General features: G+C 34.7%; 1 protein-coding gene across 1 annotated transcript in view; it reads left to right on the forward strand.

Annotated features, from left to right (window-relative positions):
* m (zona pellucida domain-containing protein miniature) overlaps window positions 1-18240 on the forward strand; it is a 99493-nt gene that overhangs the window by 34430 nt on the left and 46823 nt on the right. Inside the window, exon 3 of the mRNA XM_089728137.1 lies at window positions 9300-9372. Within this exon, the coding sequence (XP_089584263.1) occupies window positions 9300-9372 (73 nt within the window). The remainder of the gene's footprint in view (window positions 1-9299; window positions 9373-18240) is intronic.

The raw sequence follows: 18240 nt of genomic DNA on the forward strand, positions 1-18240 counted from the left end.
GGGTCGGCCGTGAGTTCGTTCACCCACATCCATCTATCTATAATTATATAAAAATGAATTGCTGTTCGTTAGTCTCGCTAAAACTCGAGAACGGCTGGACTGATTTGGCTAATTTTGGTCTTGAATTATTTGTGAAAGTCCAGAGAATGTTTAAAAGGTAGATAAATATGAAAACGCTCGAAATAAATAAAAATAACAATTTTGTTTTCGCTTTGATGTGTCCCCCGTCGAACGGATTCCTTTTGTTTGTATTAAGTTTATTTTATACAAAAGTTTAGGTCTTTTATTTATCGATTGAGGCACTACGAAGTCTGCCGGGTCAGCTAGTACGCAATAAAAAGTAATGTGTTTACAAAATTCTAAAAAACTATATAGATAATAAACAGTAAAACGTGTTTAGAGTTTTATGTAAATTTTGTATAAAACTGAGAAGAAACGAACGAATATCCGGTCTCATTAGTGCTATACCGTTTTACCATTTCGTAACGGGACGTTGACCAATAAATATTTATAACTGATTCATTCATTTCGTGTCGCGTTTCCATAGAAACAAGAAGAATTTACTATATAGATGCTCTTAAAAAATACTATGAGATTAACATATTTCTAAATAAAAAAGATTTGTATTCAATTTTTTGTAGTGCTTAGTAATGTATGAATTAAACTTTTTTATTTTTTTTAAAGCCTTTGTAGGCAGACGAGCATACGGCCCACCTGATGGTAAGTGGTCACCGTCGCTCATGGACGTCAGGAATGCCAGAGGCAGAGCCAAGCCGCTGCCTACCATAAAGTATTCTCCGCAAGCCTCGTTTGAAGAAGGACATGTCATAGCGCTAGAGTTAATTCATTCATTCATATCAAAATTCATTTCGTTCATATCAAAATGTGTGTATGTAATCTTGGCCTATATTTACAATTCTATTATAAGTAAGAAATAAATAGATGATACTATATACTATATTCATACAAATAAATATTGATTGACACGGTGGCCCTTGTTGACGGTCGGTGATGATTGTTGCACTGAGGGTCGTGGGTCCGATTCCCACATCGGGCAAACATTCGTGTGATGAACAACAAACCTGTTCATCACACGAATACTTTTTGTGTGAGTGTTTATTATTTATATATGTATTCATTTTAAAAACATATTTAAGTATCTGTGTCAGTTTCTGGTACCCATGACCGTGCGTGATTTGTTCCCTGTTATTTATCTATCCTACTAATATTATAAACGCGAAAGTTTGTAAGTATGTATGGACGTATATATGTTTGTTACTCTTTCACGCAAAAACTATTGGATGGATTTTGATGAAACTTTACTTACTTTAGCTTACACATCAGAATAACACATAGGATGTCACTTATAAATATATAATGATATTGGGTACTCCAGAATAAATAAACAATAAAAGACTTAATTGCGTTTTCTGTTATGTGTATAATGAGAAAACAACATTTAAAGCCCTTAATTTAATAAAATTATTATATTATCAAACTGAACTTTCTTTTTACTTAATGTCAAACTTCACTGAATGACATTTAAGAAAAATCCTTTTTATAAAACTAAATAGTTTTAGACTATGAAGGTTTTTCTTTACATCTCCCCCCCTTAGGGAAACAATTACGTGTAATTGTTCATGTAGGAACTGATACTGGAGATAATTTTGTAATGTGATAGAGGTTCGATTCCATTTTTTTTTGTGTCCGATATCAACTAAATATATTGAATTTGAAATCTTTTTTAGAATTTTGAAGGGTCCAATTCTCAATTCATCCATTTTTTTCCTATTTAATCGATTTCCATTTTCTACATAAACTTGGTCTCCAACTTTCAGTTCACATTCTTTTCTATTAATATCAAATGCTTTTTTGTTATAATTGTGAGATTTAACTGTATTCTCAAAAGCTAATTTTCTGTCTCTCTCAAGATCTTCAATTGTACCATTTGCTTTTAGTTCCAGTGGTAAAACATCCACATTTTTACCTTCCAAAAGGTATTTAGGGGCAAACCGCGTGACCGTGTGTTCAGTTTCATTGTATTTTTCCACACATTTCTGTGCAATCGATGTCCATGCTATTTTTTTATTATTTTCATTAATTTTACATCGAATCTTATTAACTAAAGTTTGATTCAATCTTTCATTAAGCCCATTTGAAAATGGTGCATCTACAGCAGTGAAAACCATTGTAATATTTTCCTTTTTCAGAAAATCTTTAAATTCTTTCGAATTTATGCCAGGATATTGGTCTGTTAATACTATGTCAATATTATAGTTTTGTGTCACACTTTGTATAAGTTTTATAAAATCTCCAGAGCTTTGGTTCTTAGATGTTAAAATAAATGCATATCTTGTAAAATGATCTACTAAAAGATGCATATATTTTTTTGTAGATCGTGACCCTCCAAAACCTCCAACTGTGTCAATAGATACTATCTCGAATGGACGTGTTGCTGGACCCAAATGTGACATTAATCCAAATCTTGACTTTCTTCTTGACTTATTCCTTATACAAATTTCACAATTTTCACAAATATTTTTAATGTTTGCGATCATATTTTTGGCCTCGTAAAAAGGCGTAATTTTTTTTATTAATTGCGATCTCCCTATATGGCAGTAGCTGTTGTGAACAGCTTTTATGAAATTCTTACTAAATTCTTCTGTAAGTACGATTTTTTTTCTTCTTCTGTTTAACTTGTAATATATTCCATTTTCGAAGATATGTTTTCCATTTCGTAGATCTGTATTTGTGTTCTGATCATTTTTTATGTCATTTAGGCTTATTAAATTTACCACTCTTAAAAAATCATCTGTGTTTTCATAAGACTCTAGAACAGGATTTCTGCTCAAACAATCAGCTTCCTGATTCGATTTTCCTGGATAATATTTTATTTCAAAATTATATTGAGATAAATAGTACATCAAATCCCCTAGTTCTTCATCAGTTCTGGCTCTAACATTCATATTCTCTAATGGTTTATGATCTGAATATACTATAAATTCTCTTCCCATAAGCAAGTGCTGCCAATATTTCACAGCTTCTTTTATTGCCAGACATTCTAGATATATTGCCTTCTTTTTCTTCTGGGCCTCTGTTAGTTTTTTTGAAAAATAAGAAACAGGTTTACTTATACCATTTTTTTCTTCTTGTTTTAGCACCGCTCCCACTCCTTTGATACTTGCATCCGTGTAAATATTTATCGGTAATTCAGGATCGAAAATCTTTAAAACTGGTTCTGAACATAGCAGTTCTTTTATTTTATCAAATGACTTCTGACATTCTGTAGACCAGATAAACTTCACATCCTTTCGCAACAGATTGTGTAACGGGTCTAGTATAATTGCACTATGAGGTACAAATTTGTGGTAAAAGTTTACTTTTCCTAAGAATTGACGTATATTTTTTCTTGTTTCTGGAACTGGGAACTTTTTTACAGCGGTTAAGTAATCTTTTAGAGGTTTAACTGAATTATTTTCTATTATATGACCTAAATATTTGGCGGAATTATTTGCAAAACTGCATTTCGAAAATTTCAGTCTAAATCCTTCTTAAATTTTTCTTTACAAATATATATTGTAAGTTACCCAAAATATAACGATATGTGTCAAGTAAGCTCGAAAAAATCTGCCATCTCATTTTCATAATCAATAAAAAATTACAGTTTCCGAAGCGAAGAGAAGGCGGGTTGCTATTGATTATAAAATAAAAATATTTTAATACTTATGATCATACTCGCGACCCGTCACAATATCTCCGATAAACATGTCAGATACTTATAACTTTTACGCCTATTGCATAATGATATATTTTCATATGTATACTAGCTGACTTCAAAAAAGGGAATTCAAAGATTCCCGGTTCGACTGTATTGTTTCTATATGCGCTGCCTCACTCAACTTTTTTCTAGGTGGACCGATTTTAATTGACTACGACTTCATTGATGATACCCTTATTCATGATACCCTTATTTCATTTTGTTAAAATTATTTTTTCTTTCCTACGAATATTTTGTTGTATCAACTCTTTTATTATTACTCATAACAACTGATATATCGTGAAATGTTTTACATGACCTATTTAAACGTACACTTTAGAGCTGTCGATTTTAATTTACAATTACTTTACTGGTGGTAGGACCTCTTGTGAGTACCACTACCCTGCGTATTTCTGCCGTGAAGCAGTAATGTGTGTCGGCTTGAAGGGTGCGGCAGCCGTTGTAACTATACTGAGACCTTAGAACTTATATCTCAAAATGGGTGGTGCATTTACCAGTAACCACTTAACATCAGGTGGGCTGTAAACTCGACCACACATCTAAGGTAAAAAAAATATTTGCTGGTGTTCGGTAGAAATGTGCTTACGCGATTATGTGCAAAATAAAGTTTAGGAGAATGTGCATACCATTTCTTTATAGACGGTTACTCATTACAGTTTAAAACTGTATCTTGAACGGAAGATAGGAAAATTGCCAACACTATTGCTAAGATTATCATGTGGCCGTTAAGAGCACTGTTTTTGATGCTGACATCTGACAATCTCCGACAGGCTGATAACTTAATGTGTATTAGTTGTATAGACTATGACAATATTGAAATGCCGCAGTCTAGACAATATCTAAGTCCTGATTCGATGTCCGATGATAGTGTAACGACAAAATGTTGTAATCGAATTATTTTATTTTGTAAAAAAAAATATTATTCACCTTTTCATTAAAGGATATGCATATGTAAGTGATTGAGCATGAACTCCTACGATGATCGAGTAAGCCACGCCTGAATGATTCGTCAAATTTAATTTAGATGTTCCTCAGATACATTGTAAATGAGAATAATTTGTTACAATCACGATGTCGGTACTCATTCCGCTTCTCGATGCACACGAGCGATCATTAATATGATTTGAGTACGCATCGTGTCCGCTGTAAGGGCTATTACACACGGAACTCTTAAAGTACGTTTAATTAATTAAAAAAAGATGTGCGGTGTCGTGGGTCACCGGATAGGAACGAAGTTTCTTATTATGAAAATATTAATTTTAAGTTCTATTCGACGTATAAAGAAAATAAAACTGGAGGTTTCGCAACAACCCACGGTCATTCGGTAACGTGCGAACTTATTGTGGTATACTTCATTCATGGTTGCTTGCATAAGAGTTAGTGTATTGCGCAAACGAACGCTCTGAGACCGTGGTCAATGAATGATAAAAAAATGTAATTTTTTTACGTTATTACAAAGTTAAGTCGTACACTGTGTGTGTGCATTACTAATAAAAATCTTACGTTACGGACGTTTTTTCCCAGTTAGGGTTCCCCTCCGCATCGTACCATAAAGAACTTCGTTCCAATAAAAAAAAACATGTGTCTCTTGAAATAACTAAATATTAATTAGAAACTACATGGCTTCCAGGATAAGCTACTCGTTTACTGCCACTTTGAATCTCTCTGCTTTTTTGGAACTGTTCCGGGGAACTAGTACAGTTAACCATAACATCTTATGTCGCTACAGCGTATATAAAGAAATTTTTTGTCATCGTTTTGCCTCTGAAATTAACTCCCGCCGTATTTTCTGAGTACCATTATGTCCTTTCTTTAAACGGGGCAAGCGGCTGTGATTTTGGTATTTTTTATATATTTGACGAATGAACGATGACTATTCGCCAATTGGATGTCTCGTTTTTATTTTTATTGCTTAGATGTGTGGACGAGCTCACAGCCCACCTGGTGTTAAGTGGTTACTGGAGCACATAGACATCTACAACGTAAATGCGCCACCCACCTTGAGATATAAGTTCTAGGGTCTCAAGTATAGTTACAACGGCTGCCCCACCCTTCATACCGAAACGCATTACTGCTTCACGGCAGAAATAGGCGGAGTGGTGGTACCTACCCGCGCGGCCTCACAAGTGGTCCTACTACCAGTAGTATATGATAGTCCGCCATCGAAAGTAACAAAAATTATAATATAAATTCAATCGATTTTAAAATACAAGTATGTACAGAGCCGAATGAGATTCAGAACTTTGTGCCGACACTCGTATATTTGATTGATGAAAACGCCCCGCATACCGCGACCGAATGGGGAGCTTCGAAGACCTATGAAGCTCGTTATCTAAGAGATTTTGGATACATTAAAAAATAGATTTCATCAATTCGATTTTTTATTAATTAATTTTTACTACTAATTTTCGCTTTGTTCACAAAGACACGATTTAATAATTAAAAACTAATATTGTTTAAGTTATATAAGTTTTGATAGTAATTACAAATAATTAGGACATATTCCTATGAAATTATTACTAAATTTCCTATTCCGCATATTTTTTAAACAAACGAGAATATATTTCATGCAAACAATAAAATGTAATAATGTTTTGATTATATTTTTATTTATTTACAATTAAAAAAAAAGTAAACTCAATAAATTTATATTATTTACGAGGACCGCGTCATCATATCATGCCGTTAACATCAGCTTGACTAGGCACTACGTTAGATGAATTCTACTTATTTAATTGTTGTTTTCGAAATATAAAAATATATTACAGGTTCGTAAAGTTAAATTGTGCGGATTTCATATTAAATACACAGCTATTAGGTGTTCACAAATCAATTTACGATGAAAGAAAAATATCGCGTAATTACCTTGCTATGGTGCTACGCAGTCGTGTGTCTCAGCTTGATGACTGGGACGATTTGAGAATTCGATGCTCATATCTTTCGGTCATTGTCGGCGTCAACGTTGTCTCGTCTATGGGCTATGGTGGCTGTATACAACTATGTGGCTATAATAAAGATGTGTGGTGTCGTGGGACATCGGATAGGAACGAAGTTCCATAATATAAAAATATTAATTTTAAGTTCTATTCGAGGTATAAAGAAAATAAAACTGGAGGTTTCGCAACAACCCACGGTCATTCGGTAACGTGCGAACTTACTGTGGTACACTTCATTCACGGTTGTTTGCATAAGTCAGTAAGAGTCAGTGGATTGCGCAAACGAACGCTCTGAGATCGTGGTCAATGAATGGTAAAAAAATATTATGTTATTTTTTGTACGTTATTACAAAGTTAAGTCCTACACTGTGTGCGTTACTAATGTGTACGTTATTACAAAGTTAAGTCGTACACTGTGTGCATTACTAATAAAAACCTTACGTTACGGACGTTTTTTCCCGGTTAGGGTACCCCTCCGCATCGTCCGATAAGGAATTCCAATAAACGATTGTTAATTAAAAACCAAACTCACACGTCTCAGCATATTATTATAGTCTTACCTCGACATTCATTCTTTAGTCTCATATTAAAAGCTATATTTGTCAGTACGGTATTATTTGAGTGAAATTTTTTGACGCATCGCTGTCGTGAAATGCTATTTACATACTAGATCACGCCTGGGCAGCGTGAAAGTGAATAGTTTTGAAAGCATTTTTTTACATGTAATATCTTATTAGAATTTAAATACAGTCTTATTGTGAATGTAATCGTATTATGACATAAGAATGATCTTTGGTGTTTTTAAGCCACGCAGGCTAACCTAGTTTGGAGACCATCTTACTTGAACGTTATCCGAATAATATTGATTTTGTTAAAGGGTAAGTTGTCTTAAACTAGGCTGCGGCATTTCAATCTTGTCATAGTCTATGTTAATTTTTTTATTGCTTAGATGGATGGACGAGCTCACAGCCCACCTGGTGTTAAGTGGTTACTGGAGCCCATAGACATCTACGACGTAAATGCGCCACCCACCTCGAGATATAAGTTCTAAGGTCTCAGCATAGTTACAGCGGCTTCCCCACCCTTCGAACCGAAACGCATTACTGCTTCACGGCGGAAATAGGCGGGGTGGTGGTACCTACCCGTACGGACTCCCAAGAGGTCTTACCACCAGTGATTACGCAAATTATAATTTTTCGGGTTTGGTTTTTATTACACGATGTTATTCCTTCACCGTGGAAGTCAATCGTGAACATTTAATACTACTACTAACTAATACACATTAAGTTATCGGCCTGTCGGAGATTGTCAGATGTCAGAATCAAAAATAGCGTTCTTAACGGCCACATGATAATCTTGTGCTGGCAATTTTCCTATCTTGCGTTCAAGATACAGTTTTAAATGTACAAGTAGCCGTCTATAAAGAAATCCAACTGCATATTCTTCTAACGTTATGTTGTTGCACATGGTCCCGTAGGCACGTATGCACCAAATGCCAGCAACGGAATTGTAAATTAAAATCGACACTTGTAAGGTTACATGTAAGTAGATATTTTAAAACATACCACGATGTATCAGTTTTTATGTGTGTTTAAGATAATTGATATAAAATGAGTATTGAAAAAAAGGACTTTAATAATATAAAATGAGAGTATCATCAATGAAGTTGTAAGCGTCGTTGAATATATGCATTATTAAGGATAACTCAAAAACTACTGACGAAATCTAGAAACAACAAGAGAAGTATCAGCTTTCATATAATTAAAAAAAAAACACTTGTTGCACTCGGGGTCTGCCGCGGTAAAGCTTGTGCATAGTATTTTTTATCAACTTTGCAATTATAATTAGACAATAATAATTTCATATTATAATAAAATAGGACCACGTTATATTTATAAAAATTAACGAAAGCAAAAGATTTCGACGCCACGCCACGCGCTTATTCACAAAAACTTCACAAGCGCAATGTGTTGAACGCGAGCTACATGGTAGGCGGAGTGGGGGGTGTTAGGTTTTATTTTCGTTACGGAATTTCTTGATTCGGTCGCCGCGCTCAAAGCCCGCGATAAATGCTATGCAATAGCTTTAAACATTAATAAAATCTATTTGTCTAAAAGTTCTGAGATAACGCACATAAAAAACAGTAGGCTGAGAGCTTCCTTCTCTCTTTTCGAAGTTCATTAATAATATTAAGCCGCGTTTGGGTAGCAGTGATACTGACGTAATATTGCCTTGCAGGAATAGCATAATTTTGTTTTCTTATCATACCTACGTTTTTATTCCTTAAGGCAGGCGTAAATAATTACTCTAGCCAGCATTCGAAGTAACAATTGTATAAAACATTCATAGTAGACATGTTCTGCGGCTGATATGCTATATTATTTGACATGTATATTATATGACTTGCAACCATTAATTACTGAAATCTATGAATATAGATACAACGCTTCTAATGTCAAACGCTAACTAAAATGTCTTCAAATAAATACAGATTCTACCTGTCAGAAATTGGTTTTTAAATAATATATAATCATATAATCACGAAATATATAATCACATACTAATTATTTGTATTATTGTTACAGGTACAACATGACATCGATTGCGTCACATCTAAAAAAGTCAATAGCGCTATGGCTTCTCTTAGCTTTAATAAATGTGAGTATTATGAATGTAAAATAGAAGAGCATTCGTGAGAAACTGTATGCTTCTTAATAGTATATTAAAATTACTGTTATTTTATTTATTTCTTTCGAATATTTCGCGGTTTTCATCGTCTAGGAAGACCGAAGTCTAAATTATAGATTTTTGAATATTTTTGTTTGCTATCTACCGTATTTTTTTCTATAAAAATATCAAGTGTTATTTAAGTTTCTTGGTACACAGAAAGAACTAATAAGAATATGAAATGGTTTGTTTGCATGCAGATTATTTGATTATCATCTTTTTTTTTATTGCCCTTGTAGACAGACTAGCATACGGCCCAACTGATGGTGAGTGGTTACCGTCGTCCATGGACTCCAGCAATGTCAGGGGTAGAGCCAAGCCACTGCCTACCGAAAGCTGCCATCTTCTCGATAAGAGCATCCTAGGCTCTACCCGCCTAAAGGGTTGAGAAGCAGCCTTCTTTATATATTAGATCAGCGGATTACGATCGCCAATTACCATTTTGTGGTGGTGGGTGTATTGTAAGACCCATGGATCTTCTGGATATATCTGCTGCGAGGTTTAGATGTTTTAGCGGTAGGCATTGGCTTGGTGTTCTTTGTATTGCTGATGTCCATGAACGATGGTAATTATTCCCCATCCAGTATGTACGTTTGTCTAACAAAGGCAATAAAGAATTTAACCAATCTTTATACAAATTGAAAATATTTTCTTTCAATTTGTACAAACAGTATAGCGTCATATGATCACGCAATGACACATCATTTTCTCACCAGTCTAGAAATCTAGCATCGTTCAATTTCAATTGAACACAGTATAAATGATTTACAAATGATACAGCAGGTTCTGAGCGGCGAATCAATAAGCACACTTTCATTTTTCATTGAGTAACGTGTGAATGTTTTTTTTTGTTTTTGTTTTTGGCAATTTGTTTTCAATTGTTTTGTAAGAAAAATATTACGAATTTGTAAGTTTTTTTTTTGTTGCTATACTTTTGTTAGTGCAACCATCATGCATTTATAAAAGCTGTAAAAATAAAAAGACAATGAGAAACGCAAGATTAAACCGTAAAATTAGTTTTAATACATACAATTGAACCTTCTTAGTTTATACACTGTATAAGGTTGATATTTAATTTAACTTAGTAAATATTGGAGCCCATGGACTTCGCCACTTGAATGTTGCCCTCGCCTTCGAATATCGAGTCTAAATCTTAGTTAAGAACTGATACTCAAATTTATTACTTAACAGCTAAAAATCGATCGAAATGATGACCCCATTCCATTAAATTGTTCTGACAAAAAAGTTGCTTTTAAAATGAAAAATATTTTTCGTTAATTTCCGTTTTGAAATATGTAATAGAACAGCAACCGTAAACAAACGTTGATTCTATCCGCGTTAAGCAAAAACCCGACCCGGTGCTTGGTAAGCAGAATCGTCCCGGCCTTGACGAGGCCGAGGTAACCCGGCAAATCGATATTGGTATTGCAACAAATTAACCGCAACGCTCTAGAGTGACTTTCTAATTGAGACGGCTATCTGTCCGCTCTGCTTGGTCGTATCCGGCACGCATCCCACATATTGCACACGTTGAAATTGGAGCACCCGTGTAAAAACATACGGATGGCGCGTTCGCGGTTAAAAGAATTTTCTAGATACGAGCGTTAATGCTAGTTTATTCCGGCGGCTGGGACGGGGGAAAATTGAAAACGATGTGACAACGGTGACTCGGACGAAATACGTGCGAATATAATGTGAACATAACATGCAACGGTCATAAATAAACTATGCAAATAAATAGGAATAACAATTATCTCGATTAGGTTAAAATTTGGTCAGAGCTGTTTCAACTGATGGTAGTTTACTAGTAGCAGGACCTCTTGTGAGTCCACACGGGTAGGTACCACCACCCTCCCTATTCGGCCGTGAAGCAGTAATGCATTTCGGTTTGAAGGGTGGGGCAGCCGTTGTAACTGTACTTGAGACCTTAGAATTTATATCTCAAGGTGGGTGGAGCATTTACGTTGTAGATGTCTATGGGCACCAATAACCACTTAACACCAGGTGGGCTGTGAGCTTATTCACCCACCTAAGCAATAAAAAAATTAAAAGAATTAAAAAAATAATAATAACTAAACAGTTTGATTAAAATTAAATTTACGCAATACAAAAAGTAGTCTTGCATTCCGTATTGTTGTGTGACATTCCGTATTGAGATATTGACCCCAAGTTTTAAGACAGTTTGTGTTATTCAGGTCATGATGTCTAAAATTTAATTCAAAGTTATATCGATTCTGGGCTCCTGGGTTGCTTTACGGAAAGAAGAACTTAACTATTCCTATCAACCCATAGACACAGCCCACTGAGCTTCTCGCCGGATCTCAGGGGGTCGCGTTTCCGATCCGCTGGTAGATTTTGCGAAGCACTGCTCTTGCTAAGGCCAGTGTTAGCAACACTGCGGTTTGAGCCCCGTGAGCTCACCTACTTGTTAGGTGACGCTGACATAGCCTCTCAAGGCTATGAGCTTAGGTAAGAAAAAGAAAGATAATTACTGAACTTCATCTTTTCAAATTTTATTTCATAAATTTTCACACAATAACTGACAATAAGTACGGCTTTAGTTACAAGCGATTTAATAATATCAGTACGGGCTATGTTTCCTGAAATAGCCTCTCAAGGCTATCAGCACAGGTAGAAAAAAAAAGTTTTACCTATATAACTATTCCTATTCATAGAAATAAAGATTAATTTAAGTAAAAATATTTGCGTACATATTCTGTAAGCTCTAAAAATTCTTTTTTTTTAATGTAAAAAGCGTCTGTCAGCGTTTACTTAACACGGCCATTAGTTCATAGACAAATTGAAATACACATCCTGAACTTGTCGCCTACGTGAAAGTCGTGTGAACATATCACGTGACCCATTGTGTACGTCATGTCCCATCGACTCGATTATCCGTTTGCTAATTACACGGCGACCCAGTTAAAACCATGCAATGATGGTTAAAAAGAAATTGTCGCAAATCAGTCTGGGCATTTTAATTCGCCAGGAATCGTCGGAATTACACGGTTTCCGTTTTATTTATTTATATTATTGCTAAATTAAATAAATTATCGTGATTGTCGGTTTAGTATCGCTGTACTGCATACGGAGTATGTAGAAGTGTTAACTGATGAGTTTTATTGGAATGCCCTATATAAATACGACAAGACTTTTTTGTAGCCTTAAAGAAATTGTCACTCAATCGTCAAACTTCTAAAGATATTAATTCCATGTGAATTGAATTTACTATAATAAATAATTTTGTCCATCGTGTATTTTCAGAAGTAAACGAAATTTTAAGATTACAAGACATTTCGCCTGAAGCAGAGAAAGAAAACGTAAATAATGATGTAAACGCATTTTAGCTGCATTGCCTCTCAAGTGATTTGCATTCAAGATGTGAATACAGCGTCGATAAGATCTGCCGGTATTACCGACAAACGCGTCGTTTTGTATGGCCGATAAAAATCTCTTTTGAATTATACATATAAATTTTGTTTTCACGAATACTACATACGTACACAGGTTTTGATATTTTCACAGCAAAAGATTTCTCTGAATATATTGCATTTTTTTTCCAGCTTTTCTAAGCTGAAAAAAAAAATATATTCAGATGTCTTTCAGATATTATTGTAATGATTTAACCTCGACTTCTGTCTTTCAGCTCAGAAAAGCTGAAAAACAATTTTGTACATTCAGAGAAAACAGAAGACAGAAGTCCAGGCTAAATCGTTACAATAATATCATCTGAAAGACAAAAAAGAAAATGATATTTTGACTAAGTAAAAAATATTTCAGTTGTTTTTATTGCTTAGATGGATGGACGAGCTCACGGCCCAACTGGTGGTAAGTGGTTGCCGGAGCCCATAGACATCTTCAACGTAAATGCCGCAACCCACCTTGGGACATGAGTTGTAAGGGTCTCAGTTTTAACATTACAACGGCTGCCCCGCTCTTCAAACCGAAACGTATTACTGCTTCACGGAAGAAAATAGGCAAGGTGGTGGTACCTACCCGTGCAGACTCACAAGAGGTCCTACCACCAGTAATTACGCAAATTATAATTTTGCAGGTTTGATTTTTATTACACGATGTTATTCCTTCACCGTGGAAGTCAATCGTGAACATCTGTTAAGTACGTATTATATTTCATAAGAAAAATTGGTATCCGCCAGCGGGATCCGAACACCGATGCATCGTAAGATACGAATACACTGAACGTCTTATCCTTTAGGCCACGACGACCTCATACAAATTTGAGTTAACTTTTAAGCGATCGTGAAGTTAAAAAACTCGCACTAAGCACCCAGTTCAACAATAAACATTGTTGTCAACTAAAATCATAGTTCCGTGTTGAAAGTCAGCCCAAGCGAAATATAGTTCAACGTGCGGCACTAAAGGTCTGTTCGTCTCGGATGCAACAGAACTTGCAATTTGCGGTGCATCCATGAATAATGTATCCAAGGTTGTTTTGCTAACAATAAGACACGCGGCGCGCGACGTGATCCGAATGTTGCAATCGTAACGGTCGCAACTTCACCTATCCACGTTTCTGATGAATATGCAGATCTCATGATGACGACCCGCCTCGGAATTCTAACGGTTGGGTCACTTTGACAACGAAACGTTTTGTCCCAGCGCGTCTCGGTTTCAGCTATCAAATATTTATAAGGAGCCGGTTTTTTTGGGTCTGACAAGTTTTTGACTAGAAGATAAATCGTTAAATACGTTTCTGTCTGTTCTATCTGTGCCTTTAGTAATATCTATGAGTTTATAGGAATCCGTAATAATTTTTATTACCGAGCGTATTCACGATAAGAAGGTAAATGACAGGGAATGTTAACTGGACTGGGACTGAATTCACCTTGTGATGTCTGTGAATCCCAGTAACGACTTAGCATCATATATTATAACAATAGCAAAAAAAGTTCTGTTTATTCCTCTAGGCCATCTGTTTTGAAATTGTGAATGATGAAATTTTTCCCTATGGTAGGTAAAAAATAATCACTGACATAAAATATGCTACACCCTGTCTTGGTTGAATTAGAGGTGGGTACTGTGACTTTTGTGAAATTAACCGTTTCGCTGCCGTGTAGGTCACTGGTGCCCTACGCGGTACACTGAAGTTACTGTATCGATTTCTGTTACGAAGGGACCTGGATTGCCCAACTTAGTCTTCTTTTGTTTGTTATTGTATGTTTTAGTTTTTTAGGTCTCTTAGAAATAGATTCATTCTCTGTATCTTCACATTCGTCTTTCCCAGAGTCTACTAGATATTCGAAGAGAGAAATCGACATAATTACATCAGTGCGCCACGTAGGGTACCGCTAGCCTTCATGGCAGTCAACGTGTTAATAGAGCTCTACTCTACTAATTTATTTTCTATTTATTTTACTACCTAGACAACGTTTCTCGTCCACCAAGCCGTGTATAAATAACCTCTTAGTTTTCAAGGAGACCAAATCACTGATCCCCACATAAATGAATGGTCTAAGAGGCACTCATCATTGGCAAATTCACTACTACCATACAGTTAAACAGGTGTCCGTATTAGGATGGACTGAGATTTCATTTCAGATATATTAAACTAGTTTGATTTATGAGCCATAAAATTAGTTATTGTTTTGATTACAAAAACTTAAGGCGATTGTAGTATATGGAGTTGATATCTATATATTAATACGTGAAGCAAAACCTTTTGTATCCCTTTTTACGAAAATTGCGCGGACGGAGGATTATGAAATTTTCCCCACTTATAGAGAATATAGAAAAGAAGTGCACAATGCTAATATTTTTTTTTAAATAATGCATAAAAGATACATTAAATCGATAAAGAAAACATTACACACACTACCATGTATTTGACACAACACTCTCTGTTTGTTTATTGTCAATAGTCCAACTTTTGTTAGTGTTTAAAGTATGTGGTCAAATTGAGATTAATTGAGAATAGATGAATATTGTTTGTCTTTAATATTATTTATAGTGTAGGTTTGGCGAAATCTGTGATTATATTATATAAGTACAATAGTATTTGACAATAGAACCATAATAATGTTTAAACATAAAATATCAAATGATTAGTCGAATTTTGACTTCTGCGGGACCACTAGTTATGTTTATTTCGTTAAATATTAAATGATTCTTATTTCGTTGGAACAAATAATTTATTTTATGAAATACGTCAAAATACTTTTTCATTAGCATAACTGTCTGCCAATTTTATTAAGTTTTTAGTTATATTAGTCTCTAAAATATAATAATTATCGTTATTTATGTTCACAAATACAGTTGTGGATGGATTATTAATTAAATTTTCGAGACGCTTCGATTTTTCCCAAAACCGTTTATCGAAGACCTTGCAAAAATATTTCGAACATAATAATAATATATAATTGGTGGGAAATGATTTACAATTTTTTCTTTTACAAACTATACGGGTTGCTTGATTAATTTGTAGTTGTTAAATGTTAAATATTCTATATGTAGCTTATAAAATACATAAATGTATGAAACAAAAAAAAAATGCAAAACATAAACAGCTTAATGTGATTTTATCTATACAAATAAATAAAATCGAAGTGTCCGTTTGTAATAATAAAATAACCACTTTTTACTAAATGCGTAAGATTAACCTTTTTTTTTTATTTTGTCTGTCTGTCTGTTTGTTCAAGCTAATCTCTGGAACGGCTGGACCGATTTTGACGGGACTTTCACTGATAGGTAGCTGATGATATAAGGAGTAACTTGGACTAGATTCACCTTACGGCGTTACCCGCGGTACGACAATCACCGCGGTTACTGTTGGTAGGACCTCTTGTGAGTCCGAACGGGTAGGTACCAACGTCCCGCCTAATTCTGCCGTGAAGCAGTAATGCGTTTCGGTTTGATGGGTGGTTGTAACTATACTGAGACCTTAGAACTTATATATCTCAAGGTGGGTGGCGCATTTACGTTGTAGATGTATATGGGCTCCAGTAACCAGTTAACACCAGGTGGGCTGTGAGCTAGTCCACCCATCTCAGCAATAAAAAAAGAGTAAAAAATATATCGACTCAGCTAGTTAAAAATAAAACGTTAGTTAGTTTTTCATATTGTATCTCCGTAATTCTTAATAATACAGACATAGCTACCTAAGGATATTTATATAGAATTAATGGATTACTCAGGGGCATGGCTGTTTGCATAGAATATAAAATAAATTATATAAATAAATGGTGAAATCCCATCTCTATTCGCATTCATGTCATACCGAGTAGTTTCTGTCGTTCAACCGTCATTTCGTTTTTTATCCAAATAAGAGAAGTTTATTTAAGGTTTATCTTTTTCTTATTTTTTGATATTCAACCCGTAATTAGCACAGAGCTGACCTCAGTTAGCTGCACATCGTTCTTTCTGCGCTTCGCCGAAACATCTGGTGCACTCTAAAATAATCTCTGTGCATACATGCTAACGATAAAAATTAAAAGCTTTCCAACACCCTTTTACCAGTGATTATAGGTTTTTAACTTCAAATTTAATGTTATAATTAAGCATCAAGTTCAATTTTATAAACTTCAAATTTAATTCCATAAACATTAAATTCATTTTTTTAAATATCAAAAAAGAAAATATTCAATTGACGAGTATTTTTTACATTTTCTTCCGTTATTTGTTTTTAGATTTTTATTGTATTTTAAAAGAATAATAATAAGAAAAAAAATCTAAGCCTGGAATAGAAATTGAATTTGTTGACTACAGAATTGAATTAGATGTTTGTAAACATGAAATTGAAGTTAAAAACGTTTATAGCAATTTATTATCAAGCCTCTTAGAAAATATAGTCATGCACCTGTGACCTCAAGGGAGACATTAAATACTAGTAAAATATATTCTTGTCCGCACGGATGGACAGTTGGGAGTCGTTGATAGCATTTTTATTGCACTTTACAGGTGGACGAGGTCACAACGGGTGGGTTTGAGTGGTTACCGGAGCCCGTATGCTGGCTTCGTCGAGACATTAGTCGAACTATCAAATAAATTGAATATGCAATTTCGAAAAGGGCACATCTCTGAAAATGTAAAATGTTCAGGAAATGAAAAAAACCTGATCATTTTCTAAAGCAGTGTAAAATTTAAAATATTAACTTTTGAGATATATTTTAGTGTTAGTTAGCAATTGAAAATTACTGGAATTATTATAAAATGGGTGTAGGTAAGCCTCAAAACTACATGTATATGAAAAAACGTATTTGACAAAATATGCGACATGTGCCCTTTTCAAAATTGCATATTCAATTGTATCGACGCATCGTTGAAGCCGGATCACGCGATTGCTTCATAGTCTAGCACACACAGGGTTGCGCAGATATCGGCTTGTTTTCAATCGGCTCTCGACGCATGTTTTAATCACAAAATAGTTATGGATAATAGGATTCTTTGTCAAAACATATTATTATAATCAAATATTTGTATTAATTTATCTTTATTCTTGTAACATACCGTTCCCATGACATCATTTAAAAGTGTAGCTATCTTTTACTATTATTGGAGGAATTCCCGGAAAGTATGTTATATATATTATTTATTACTGAAAACCGAAGCCCATAGACATCTAGAACGTAAATGCGCCACCTACCTTGAGATATAAGTTCTAAGGGCTCAGTATAGTTACAACGGCTGCCCCACCCATCAAGCCGAAACGCATTACTGGTTCACGGTAGAAATAGGCGGGGTGGTGGTACCTAGTCGTACGGACTCACAAAAGGTTGGGACAGCCCTGATCTATCTCGATAGATGGTATACTTGCCGGGTATAGGCCAATGAGTTTTTTTTTTT

This window comes from Bombyx mandarina, chromosome 06 (genome assembly GCF_030267445.1).
Source record: "Bombyx mandarina strain Sakado chromosome 06, ASM3026744v2".
In the NCBI taxonomy this organism is placed as follows: Eukaryota; Metazoa; Arthropoda; class Insecta; order Lepidoptera; family Bombycidae; genus Bombyx; species Bombyx mandarina.